Source organism: Mustelus asterias, chromosome 9, assembly GCF_964213995.1.
Source record: "Mustelus asterias chromosome 9, sMusAst1.hap1.1, whole genome shotgun sequence".
NCBI classification, from domain to species: Eukaryota; Metazoa; Chordata; class Chondrichthyes; order Carcharhiniformes; family Triakidae; genus Mustelus; species Mustelus asterias.
This window is the reverse complement of record NC_135809.1, coordinates 88,982,082-88,995,034: the sequence shown is the minus strand read 5'-3', so window position 1 is coordinate 88,995,034 and position 12,953 is coordinate 88,982,082. Positions and strand designations below refer to the sequence as shown.

At 41.6% G+C, this 12,953-nt stretch overlaps 1 protein-coding gene across 1 annotated transcript in view; it reads right to left on the bottom strand.

Annotated features, from left to right (window-relative positions):
- ptprja (protein tyrosine phosphatase receptor type Ja) overlaps window positions 1-12,953 on the bottom strand; it is a 213,824-nt gene that overhangs the window by 95,714 nt on the left and 105,157 nt on the right. Inside the window, exon 4 of the mRNA XM_078220483.1 lies at window positions 25-300. Coding sequence (XP_078076609.1) covers window positions 25-300 — 276 coding nt within the window. The remainder of the gene's footprint in view (window positions 1-24; window positions 301-12,953) is intronic.

The following is a 12,953-nucleotide window of genomic DNA, read 5'->3' as shown; positions in this document are numbered from 1 at the left end:
GATCAGTCCATGAGTAACACTTACTTGTGTAGCTAAATTTCCTCACTGAATCTCCTCGAGTACCATCTGCTGTCACTGTAGTAATGGTAAAATCGTACTTGGTTCCGGACGTCAATCCCTTTATGGTAGCATTCTCAATTCTTACAGTTATATTTCCATTTTCACCAGTCGGGTTTGGGTTTCCTTCGGTCAGTATCATGTACTGATACCCATTTTTATAATCTGGTGGTCTTGTCCAATTCAGAAATACGAAGTCGGTGCCAACATCCACAACCATTACATTCAGTACTTCATTAGGCACTGTTGGAAACAGTTGCCCCAGATTTTAAAAATAAATATTTGATTATAATAGCATATAACAAATGACACTCAGGAATTTCTTTAATAAGGAAACTCGGTGAAGGACCATGAAAGCATAATTCACCACATATCCAAGGTTAAAAAGCATAGAAAATTAAATTCAGTAATTCTGTGCAGCTTTTGAAAAAAAACACAGACTGCAGATTGTAAGAAATAAGGTGACAGCTGAGGAGGTAACTAATACAGAGACAGAGGGGAAGGAAATGGGAGTGGGAATGAGAACAGATTATTGGGGATGATGGGAAAGAGTATGAGACGTGTTTGTCATAGCATAGTTACTTCAATTTCAAATGACAGCAGATAGCAAGTGAACTGAGTTTTAATGAATCGCAAACATGTGCATTGGAAAGAAAATCCAAGGATTTAAATATTCAGAAGTAATTTTGAAGAGCGTCAGTGAAAGGAAAAGGGGTGCACCACACAGCCATGATTTAATACGTAGAAAACCATTAGACTTTCTTGCAATTGCAGAAAGATCAATTTTGTGGTGATCTTTGTGAAGGTGAAAGAAGTATCCTAATTTTTTTCAGCATAGAGTGAAGCAGCCAGCAGAGAAGGTCACTGATGTTGAGACTGAAGGGAATGAGGACAGCGTCTTGGTGTAAAGAAAGTAGAGGGGAAAGTACCAAATAATGAGCAATATCACATGACAGCTTTAATTCTATAATAAACCGTTCATTTTACTTGGCTAAAACTTAGAATCCCTACAGTGCAGGAGGAGGCCATTCGGCCCATTGAGTCTGCACTGAGCACAATCCCCCAGGCCCTATCCCCCTAACGCCACGTATTTACCCTGCTAGTCCCCCGGATGATATGGAGCAATTTACCATGGCCACTCAACCTAACCTGCACATCTTTGGGCTGTGGGAGGAAACTGGAGCATCCGGAGGAAACCCACGCAGACACGGGGAGAACGTGCAAACTCCACACAGATTGTGATGCAAGGCCGGAATTGAACCCAGGTCCCTGATGCAGTGAGGCAGCAGTGCTAACCACTGTGCCACCTCATGGTGGCACAGTGGTTACGACCTCATTTTCAAATTCTCATTACCTACAAGAACAGGTCAGAGGCAGGGAATTCTGCGGTGAGTAACTCAGCTCTCAACTTCCCAAACCTACTATCCACAAGGCAAGAGTTCAATTCCCTGGATGAGTGTAGCTCCAACAACATACATAAAGCTTAATAATATCTAGGACAAAGCAATTTCTTTGATTAGCATCTCATCACCACTTTAAAATCCACTTGCTCCACCACCGAAACACTGTGGCAGCAGTGTTCACCATCTCTTCTACATAATGCAGCGCAGCAACTCAAGGCTCCTTCAACAGCACCTTCCAAATTCATGACGGCTATGACCTAGATGGATAAGGGCAGTACACACATGGGAACACCAACACTCGCTAGTTCCCCTCCAAGTCACTCACCATCCTGACATGAAGGATGTTGCCACTCTTTTACTGTTGCTGGGTCAAAATCCAGGAACTCCCTCCCTAACAGCAGTGTGTATATATCTACATCACGTGGATTGCAACAGTTCAAGAAGGCAGCTCACCGCCACCTTCTCAGGAGAAATAGGGATGGACAATGTGGGCTGGCCCCCTAAAAGAATTTAAAAAAAAACTGTGCTGTACCATGGATAAATTCCACAGCACAGCAATTCTGAATGCAACCTTCAATTCTGTGATATCAATCTATGCTTTATTTTGCATGTTGCTCTCTGAGAACCTTAATTCTCTGTTGTTTCCTTCTATACCTTCAGAAGCCCTGGGAAAAATGTACAACAATGCACAACAACCAGAAGTCAACCTTGAGGTTTTAAGATCATCACCTCCAAGGAACTTTTGCCCAAACATCAAGTAGAGCCCAACAGTTTCATGTAACATCTACTGGTCACACAGTCAATAAGAAGGAATAGTAGTAACGCAAAGGGCAGAGATAGAACATAGATGGGCAAGAGTTACTAGAGTCTGGTCAGGAGAATTCTCTACAGCAGCAGATTCCAGTTCAGAGAGAGAAGAATAACTGCTGGATCTGGGTTCCTCGAGATGAGGCATGACAAGTGGATAACATGCCAGTACAGGAACATTTAGGAGGTCAGTAATCATTGTGCAATAAGGTTTATATTGGCTATGAAAAAGGGTCAAGGAACAATCAGGGAAAGCCAATTTCAATGGTAAATGAATGGACCTGGGCTAGAAAAACTGGAACCAAAGATTGGCAGGCAAAGCTGAAACTTAATAATGGACTGTGTTTAAAGAAGAGACAGACCAAGTAGAGCTCCCTGAATGACAAAACAGATTGCAAAGATGATGAAGCTGCTAAAGCTCATGTCAGGTGGATAACAGTTGAGAACCGGGATGAGTTTCAAAAGTTTAAAGAGAATTGAGAAAGCAAAGAAGAAAAAAGCAAAGCAGAAGATTGAGAGGAAACTGACAGTTAACATAAAAAGGAATGCAAAAGTCTTCATAAATAGTAAACAGTGGTAACAGGAGGAGTAATGCTGAAAGAGCCTAATTAGGTACAAAAGGGAATTCATGTCGATAGCTAGAGGACATGGCTGTGGTATTAAATTGATACCTTGCATCTGTCTTTACCAAGGAAGATGCTGTCCAGGTCATGATGAAAGAGGAGGAAGTTAAAATTGCTGAGGAGAAAGTATTAGAAAGACTGTCTTAAAAGCTTAAAAGTTAATAAGGCACCAGGACTGAATCAGATGTCATAGAATCTCTACAGTGCAGAAGGAGGCCAAAGGTATCCAAGGTTCCTGAAGAGTAAGAGTGGAAATTTCAGAGGCATTGGCCATAATTTTCCTATCTTGTTTAGACTCAGGTGTGGTGCCAGAGGACTGGAGAATTACACCCTAGTTTTAAAAAAAAGATAAACGCAGTAACTGCAGGCTAGTCAGTTTAATTTTGGTGGTAGGGAAGCTTTTAGAAATGATCATTTCTGATAATTAGCTGACATTTTCTCAAGTAATTTTAAGGAAAGCCAGCATGGATTTGTTAAGGGAGAAATGAACTAACTCGAGTTTTTGAAGGAGTAACAGATATGAGGGTAATTCTGTTGATAGAGCGCACATGATTTCCAAAAGGCATTTGGTTAAACGCACACAACAGGCATGCGAGCAAAGTTAGAGCTCATGCAATAAAAGGGACAGTAACAAAATGGATACCATATTGCTTGAGGGTCAGGAACCAGACAATAGTGGCGAATGGTTTTTTTGGACTGGAGGAAGGTTTATAGTGGAGTTCCCCAGGGGTTAGTGTTAGGCATCAGTCCCTACTGATACAAATTAATGATTCAGCTCTTGGTTTGCAGAGAAATTTCAAAATTTATGGATAAATGAAACTTGGAAACACTGAGAACCATGAGGAAAATAGTGCAGAACTTTAAAAGGGCATAAATAGATTGGTGGAAGGGCAGGCAAGTAGAAGATGAAATTTACTGCAGAGAAGTGTGAAGTGATTCACTTTGGAAGAAAGAATGTGGAGAGACAATATAAAAGGAAGGGTACAATTTTAAAGAGGGTGCAGGAACAGAGAGACCAAGACGTGGGTGCAAATAAATCACTGAAGGTGGCAGGGCAGAGAGTGGATAACCATACATCACCCTGGGCTTTAATAAACGGGGCTTAGAGTACAAAAACAAAGAAGTTATATTAAATCTGTATAAAACACTGGTTTGGCTTCAAATGGAGTTCTGGGCACCACACTATTCGAGTGAGGGTGGAAAAGATTCTCAAGAACTCGAAGGATGTGCAACTTAAAAAGAGTGAAGAAACTGGTACTGTTTGCCTCAGGGAGGAGAATCTTGAGAGGAGGTTTGATAGAGGCATTCAAAATCATGAGGGCTCTGAACTAGTAAATGGGAAGAAACTATTCCCATTCGGAAGGATCGAAAAGCAGAGAGCACAGATTTAATTGGCAATAAAGCCATGGCAATGTGAGGAAAACCATTTTCATTCTTAAAGTGGTTAGGATCTGGGATGCACTGCCTGAAAGTATGGTAGAGATTTTCAAAAGAGAACTGGACCATTAACTGAAAAGCAAACATTATCAGGGCTTCAGAAAAAATATGTGGGATTGGCACAAGGTGAATTTGTCCTTCAAAGGGCCAGCACAGACACATCATTAATATTGGTTGACTCCTCAACCATAATGCTGATAGAGCTGACAAGCATGGAACAAATATAGTCTTACACCCATTCCAGCTACAGAAATATATGACAAAATCATCACCAAACATAATTTCAATTTCAGTCCTTGAATATTAAAGTCAAATTAGATTGGTAAGCGTGGATTTGTCTTGATGCATCATATCATTCAGGATTATTGCTTTGTCGGATTAAAGATAGAATAAACTCCTTCCAGTATGATGCAGCCATCATAACCATTGAACAAATTTTATTCAACCAAACCAAGCCGTTTCCTTACCTGTTGTAAGAGAGACTGTGGTCGGATCTGCAGATGTATTGTCTCCTGTCAGTGTGAACACACTGAAATTGTAATTGGTCCCAGCTTTCAGTTGTGCCACTGTAATAGTCTCATTAGCAACAATGTGACTTGAAGGTGGATCTCCAATTGTCTCCACCCTGTATCTGTACTCAGATTTATGGTCTAATGGACGGTCCCATCTCAGAGTCACTGAAGTGGTGTTGCGATTCACAAGGGTTAAGTTTGCAACAGCATTTGGTTCTGTAAATAATAATGAGATGTTGAGAATAACGTCAAACTCACAATACCCCCTGCGCCATGCCTGTTGAAGATCTATATCTTCATCAGAACCAATCTATTTCATTCCTTTTCCTCTTCGATATCCTTGATTCATAATCGCAAAGATCTCATGAATGATCTACCTTCTTTCAAAAGATCCTTCAAAAGAAATGCAAACATGCTTAGCCATTCTATCAAATTTCCCTGTGCTCACCTGCCTCAGGACTATTTAATCATAATTATGAAAGCTATTCCATGAACCAAAACGTTGAACAAGATGACAGCTTGGTTAATTCAAGTCCAACTCCAGTCTTGTCTCCTATTTTGACAACTTGGATATACTACTCTGTCACTCAATAACTCAACAAAGCAACATTTTTGTAAAGTACACTCCTCTCATACCATTTTCGTCATCTTAATTTTCTGTTTGACTCCTGACATATTCTGTATAAAAATCAAACAATATGCCAGTGGGTCAAATGGTGTATTGATGAGCAATCAACCAACAGTATCTCCACCAGTTTGCTAGTTACCACAATGTGACGGAACTATCACACATCTGGAGCCACTAATTATGGTCTCAAAGTAAACCTCACAACCGCCAAAAACTGGGGTGTTGCAGGCATAGGTGTATTGCCACGACATAAGCAATTTAAAGGCCCAGACGAAAGCGTGGTACAAAAGTTCAAAACCTACCCAGGAGTGGGAGACATTTGCATTCAATGAAAACATTGAGAATTCAAATTTAATTCCTGTAATGGTGACCATCAAGCTATCAATGATGCAAAACCACCTTACTGATTACAGTTAGGCAAGGAAATTTGCTGCCATTACCAGGCATAGTCTGGCCCACATGCACCACCAGACCCACAGCAATACGGTTCACTCCTGACTGTCCCTGAAATGGCGGAGCACACCGCTCAGTTGTACAAATGTCTACAGCAAAAGGTCCGATCAGCAGGTAACGAATGAGATAACCAGCAGTCATTTTAAATGTAATTAGGGACGGGCAACAAATGCTGTCCCTTCCAGTGATGCTCACTATTCATGAAGAAACATTTAAAAGAAAAATACACCTCAATCAGTAAATGTGCTGACGAATACACCACAGACTTCTCCTTCCACAGTTTTACTCCAGTACATAACAATTCCTCCACTGCTATGCTGAGGGAGCTGAGTAACGTGGCATAAATACAACTTTGAACCTTATCTAGGCACAAACACAGATTGTATCCAGCACAATTTCAAACTCCATTTCAGAAAATGCAGGGGCTAATTACATTGGTGAGCAAGAAGTTTCAACCTGATGTTTTCATTCTGTTCCTAGTTGCTATTTTTGGATTGAGGTGGAAAAGACTCCTGCCTGTATTACCCATCCATCCTGATGTCAGGCAAACTCCTATTAAACCAAACCGAGCTGCTTCCTTACCTGTTGTAAGAGAGACTGTGGTCGGATCTGCTGATGTATTGTCTGCTGTCAGTGTGAACACACTGAAATTGTACTTGGTCCCAGCTTTCAGTTGTGCCACTGTAATAAACTCATCAGCAACAAAGATATTTGAAGGTGGATCTCCAGTCGTCTCCACCCTGTATCTGTATTCAGATTTATGGTCTGATGGATGGTCCCATCTCAGAGTAACTGAAGTGGTGTTGCGATTCACAAGGGTTAAGTTTGCCACAGCATTTGGTTCTGTAAGTAATGAGATGTTGAGAATGTCAAACCCACACTGCCACCTGTTCGACCCCTGCTGATAACTGATGAGACCTTCATCAGAATCAATCCATTTTGCTACTTTTCTTTTCCGCAAGCTGGACAGCAATCACAATCGTCTCATCAACTTACCAATTTCTTGGAGGAGATCTTACAAAATGGTGCGAAGCTGCTGAATCATCCTTTCAGATCTCTGTACATTCTCGCCTCAGTATGAATTAATCATAATCATCAATGTTATTCCACAATCAAAAGGGGAACAAGTCTCAACCCTGTTAAATTCAAGTCAGCTGTCCTCACCTGGCATGGCCTGGCATACATGTGACTGCAGATGCACAACAACAAGGGTCACTCAACAACATGGGTCACTGGACTGCCTTTTAAATGGCCGAGCAAACCACTTCATTGTACAAAGCATTACAGGAGGAAGGTTCTGACCGTTAAACTGCAGCAGTTAACAACAGCAGGTCACCAGCAATCAAGTCAAGGGCAATAAGGGATGGGTGAAGAATGATGGCCTTTCCAGTGATGCTCACCACCCATGAATGGATATTTTAAGGAAAAATATATCATAACCAGTGAAAGTGCTGAATAATACACCACAGGCGCCTACTTCCACAGATCCACTCCAGTCTGCAAGAATTCCTCCATCACAAAGCTCAAAGAGCTGACAAGCATGGAACAAATATAAATTTAAACTCTTTCCAGCAACAAACACACATGGATCCAGCACAATTTCAATCTCCATTCTGGAAAACCGAGAGGCTAATTACATCAGTGACAAAGAGGTTTCAACTTGATGTTTTTGTTCTGTTCATGATTGCTGTTTTTTAGGACTGAGGAAGAGGATGGGCAGCATGGTGGCACAGTGGTTAGCACTGCTGCCTCACAGCGCCAAGGATCTGGGTTTGATTCCCAGCTGGGGTCACTGTCTGTGTGGAGTTGGCACATTCTCCTCGTGTCTGCATGGGTTTCCTCCGGGTGCTCCGGTTTCTTCCCACAGTCCACTGATATGCGGTTTAGGTTGATTGGCCATGCTAAATTGCCGTTTGGTGTCAGGTGGACTAGCAGAGTAAATACGTGGGTCTTCGGGGTTATGGATGGGTGGGATTGGGGGTCAGTGCAGACCTGATGGGCCGAATGGCCTCCTTCGGCACTGTAGGAATTCTATGAAGAGACGCCTGCCAATATTATCCAAACATCACGATCATGGACAAACTTCTGTTGAACAAACTGAACCATTCCCTTACCTGTTGTAAGCGACACTGTGGTCGGATCTCCTGATGTATTGTCTGCTGTCAGTGTGAACACGCTGAAATTGTAATTGGTCCCAGCTTTCAGTTGTGCCACTGTAATAGACTCATCAGCAACAATGTGACTTGAAGGTGGATCTCCATTCGTCTCCACCCTGTATCTGTACTCAGATTTATGGTCTATTGGACGGTCCCATCTCAGAGTAACTGAAGTGGTGTTGCGATTCTCAAGGGTTAGGTTTGCAACAGCATTTGGTTCTGTAAATAATAATGAGATGTTGAGAATAACGTCAAACTCACACTGCCGCCTGTTTGACTCCTGTTGATAATCGATGATATCTTCATCAGAATCAATCCATTTTGCTACTTTTCCTGTCCACAAGCTGGATGGGCAATCACAATCTTCCCATCAACTTACTGATTTCTTGGAGAAGATCTGATAAACTGATGCTAACATGCAGAAGCAAGCTATCAAATGCTTGTACACTCTCGCCCCAGTACCAATTAATCATAATCATCAATGTTACTCCACAAACCAAAGGAGGAACAAGTCTCAACCCTGTACAATTCAAGTCTGCTGTCCTCACCTGGCATGGCCTGGCCTACATGTGACTGCAGATGCAGAACAACATGGGTCACTGGACTGCCTTCTAAATGGCCTAGCAAACCACTTCATTGTACAAAACATTACAGGAGAAAGGTTCTGACAGTTAAACTGCAGCAGTTAACAACAGCAGATCATCAACAGTCCAGTCAAGGGCAATAAGGGATGGGCGAATGCTGGCCTTTCCAGTGTTGCTCACCACCCGTGAATGAATATTTTAAAGAATAAGACATCATAGCCAGTAGAAAAGTGCTGAATAATACACCACAGGCATCTGCTTCCACAGATCCACTCCAGCATCCAAGAATTCCTCCATCACAAAGTTCAGAGAGCTGACAAGCATCGAACAAATATAACTTTTAACTCTTTCCAGCAACAAACACACATGTACCCAGCACAATTTCAATCTCCATTCTGGAAAACAGAGAGGCTAATTACATCATTGACAAAGAGGTTTCAACTTGATGTTTTCGTTCTGTTCATGGTTGCTGTTTTTTAGGACTGAGGAAGAAAAGTCTCCCGCCAGTATTACCCAAACATCGCAATCACAGATGAACACTTAGTAACCAAATTGAGCCGATTCCTTACCTGTTGTAAGAGAGACTGTGGTTGGATCTGCTGATGTATTGTCTGCTGTCAGCGTGAACACACTGAAATTGTAATTGGTCCCAGCTTTCAGTTGTGCCACTGTAATAGACTCATGAGTAACACTGATATTTGAAGGTGGATCTCCAGTCGTCTCCACCCTGTATCTGTACTCAGATTTATGGTCTAATGGCTGGTCCCATCTCAGAGAAACTGAAGTGGTGTTACGATTCACAAGGGTTAAGTTGGCCACAGCATTTGGTTCTGTAAATAAAAATGAGATGTTGAGAATAGTATCGGCCTCACTCGCGTGCCACCTGTTCCACTTCTGGCGATAATCCATGAGATCTTCATTGGAACCAATCCTGTCCAATCCTTTTCCTCTCTGCTCTCCTGGATTCGCAATCTCAACCATCACAACAATTAACTAACTTCTTTGAGAAGATTGGTTCAAACTAAGTAGCATTAAGTAGCATACTATCAAATTCCCCTGTGCACACTTCCCTCAATATTAATTAATTGCAATTGTCAATGCTTCTCCACAAAACAAAAAGATGAACAAGTCGACAGCTTGCTTAATGTGTGTCCAACTCTGGTTTTGTCTCTCATTGTGATCACTTTGATATGCTATTCTGTTGCTCAACAACTCAAGAGGCCAACATTTTCAATCCACATAAAAGTACATTCATCACATGCCAACTTTGTTTGGTGCATGACTGCTGACATCATGGGAGAGTTCCGTGCTGTGTCTTCTGTGTAAAAAGCAATGAATCTTCCAAAGGATTGAATGGTGCATTGGTGACATGTCAACAGCCTGTTTCAAAAACCACTCAAAAGTTACCATAATGAGCGGCAATTGTCACAGTTATGGACCGACTAATTACATCATCCAGTTAACTTTCCAACATCAAATAAATGGGGATGTCAAGGTATAGTTGTACAGTCACTTTACCAGTAAACAAGGCAGAGGCTAATATTTGCGCATAAAGGTTTCGTAACTCACCACCGCACCTGGGATGTTAACATATAATTTAAAAATCTGGAACAAAACTACCCTCAGTAGTGGTAACCATGAAACTATCAATGTTGCAAAATCTTTTTCACCAATGCAATCTGTTTTCCTTAGGTGGCATGGTCCAGCCTACATGAGACTCCAGACACAGCAATGTGGTTCACTCTTGACGGTCTTGAATATGGCCTTGCAAACCAACCAGTTGTACAAACCATTACAGAGAAAGAGTCAAACCAGCTGAACTGCAGCAGTTAAAGGCGGCAGCTCAGCAGCAATTTTCTCAAGGGCAATTAGGGGAGGGTAACAATGTGTTCCTTTCCATCGATGCTCACCACCCATGAATGAATATTTCACAGATAAGTACATCTCAATCAGTAAATGTGCTAATCTGTCACAGGTCTTTCCTTCCACAGTGCACAACAATTCCTCCATCACTATGCAGAGAGAGCTGACTAGTATGGAACAAATACAGCTTTAAACTCTTTCCAGACAAAAATCCAGATTGTATGCAGCAGAATTTCAATCTTCATTGTAGAAAACGGAGCAGCTAATGACATCGGTGAACAAGTCATTTCAACTTGAAGTTTTCATTCTGTTCATGGTTGCTGTTTTGTAGGATGACGAACAGAAGACACCCTGCTCAATATTACCCATCTATTGTTGTCACAGATGAACACGAACAAACCAAACTGAGCCACATTCTTACCTGTTGTCAAAGAGACTATTGTCGGATCTGCTGATGTATTGTCTGCTGTCAGAGTGAACACGCTGAAATTGTACTTGGTCCCAGCTTTCAGTTGTGCCACTGCAACAGACTCATGAGCAACAATGACATTTGAAGTTGGATCTCCATTTGTCTCCACCCTGTATCTGTATTCAGATTTATGGTCTAATGGACGGTCCCATCTCAGAGTCACTGAAGTGGTGTTGCGATTAACCAGGGTTAAGTTTGCAACAGCATTTGGTTCTGTAAATAATAATGAGATGTTGAGTCTAATGTCAACCTCACAATACTCCCTGCTCCACTGCTGTTGAAGAGCCATGATATCGTAATCAGACCCAATCCATTTCATTCCATTTTCTCTTCAATACCCTTGATTCACAATCGCAACAATTTCATCAGTGATTTACCTTCTTTCAGAAGACCCTTTCAAATGATGCAAACATGCTGAACCATCCGACCAAATGTCCCTTTGCTCACCGACCTCAGAACTATTTAATCATAATTGTGAAAGCTATTCAACGAACCAAAAAGTTGAACAAGTTGACAGCTTAGTTAATTCAAGTCCAACTCCAGTCTTGTCTCCTATTTTGACAACTTGGATATTCTACTCTTTCTGTTGCTCAATGAGTCAACAAATCAACATTTTGGTTCCAGATTAAAGTACACTACTTGCATGCCATCTTCGTCATCTTGTTTTGGGTTTGACTGCTGACACCATAGCAACATGATGTACAGTGTCTTCCAGATAAAAATCAATCAATATCCCAATGGTTCGAATAATATATTGATGAAAATTAACCAACAGCATCACCAGCAATTTGCCAGTTACCATAATGTGATGCAACTGTCACACATTTGGAGCCACTAATTATGGTCTCAAAGTAAACCTTACAACCCCCAAAAACTGGGGTGTTGGTGGAAGTTGTATATCCATTGCACAAGTAACCCAGTGGCCCCGGCTAAACTGTGGGTTCAAGAATTCAAATCTTGCCCAAGTAACTGGGGAAAGCTATATTCAGTGAGAACATCTGGAAATTAAATTTAGTTCCAGAAATGGTGACCATCAAGCTACCAAGGTTGCAAACAAAAATTTGCTTCACTAATATCGATTTGGGAAGGTTGGTTGCTGGCTTCAGCAGGCATTGCCTGGCCCTCATGCACCTCCAGACCCACAGCAATGTCATTCACTCCTGACTGTCCATGAATGGCTGAGTAAACCACTCAGTTCTACAAATGTCTACAGCAAAAAGGTCCGATCAGCAGGTAACGAATGAGATAACCAGCAGTCATTTTAAATGTAATAAGGGACGGGCAACAAATGCTGTCCCTTCCAGTGATGCTCACTATTCATGAAGAAACATTTAAAAGAAAAATACATCTCAATCAGTAAATGTGCTGACTAATACACCACAGACTTCTCCTTCCAGAGTTTCACTCCAGGACATAACAATTCCTCCAGCGCTATGCTGAGGGAGCTGAGTAACGTGGCATAAATACAACTTTGAATGCTTTCTAGACACAAACACAGATTATATCCAGCACAATTTCAATCTCCATTCCAGAAAATCCAGGGGCTAATTACATTAGTGAGCAAGAAGTTTCAACTTGATGGTTTCATTCTGTTCCTGGTTGCTATTTTGTAGGACTGAGGACTCCTGCCTGTATTACCCATCCATCCTGATGTCAGGCAAATTCCTATGAAACCAAACTGAGCCGCTTCCTTACCTGTTGTAAGAGAGACTGTGGTCGGATCTGCTGATGTATTGTCTGCTGTCAGTGTGAACACACTGAAATTGTACTTGGTCCCAGCTTTCAGTTGTGCCACTGTAATAGACTCAAGAGCAACAATGATATTTGAAAGTGGATCTCCAGTCGTCTCCACCCTGTATCTGTACTCGGATTTATGGTCTAATGGACGGTCCCATCTCAGAGTAACTGAAGTGGTGTTACGATTCTCAAGGGTTAAGTTTGCAACAGCATTTGGTTCTGTA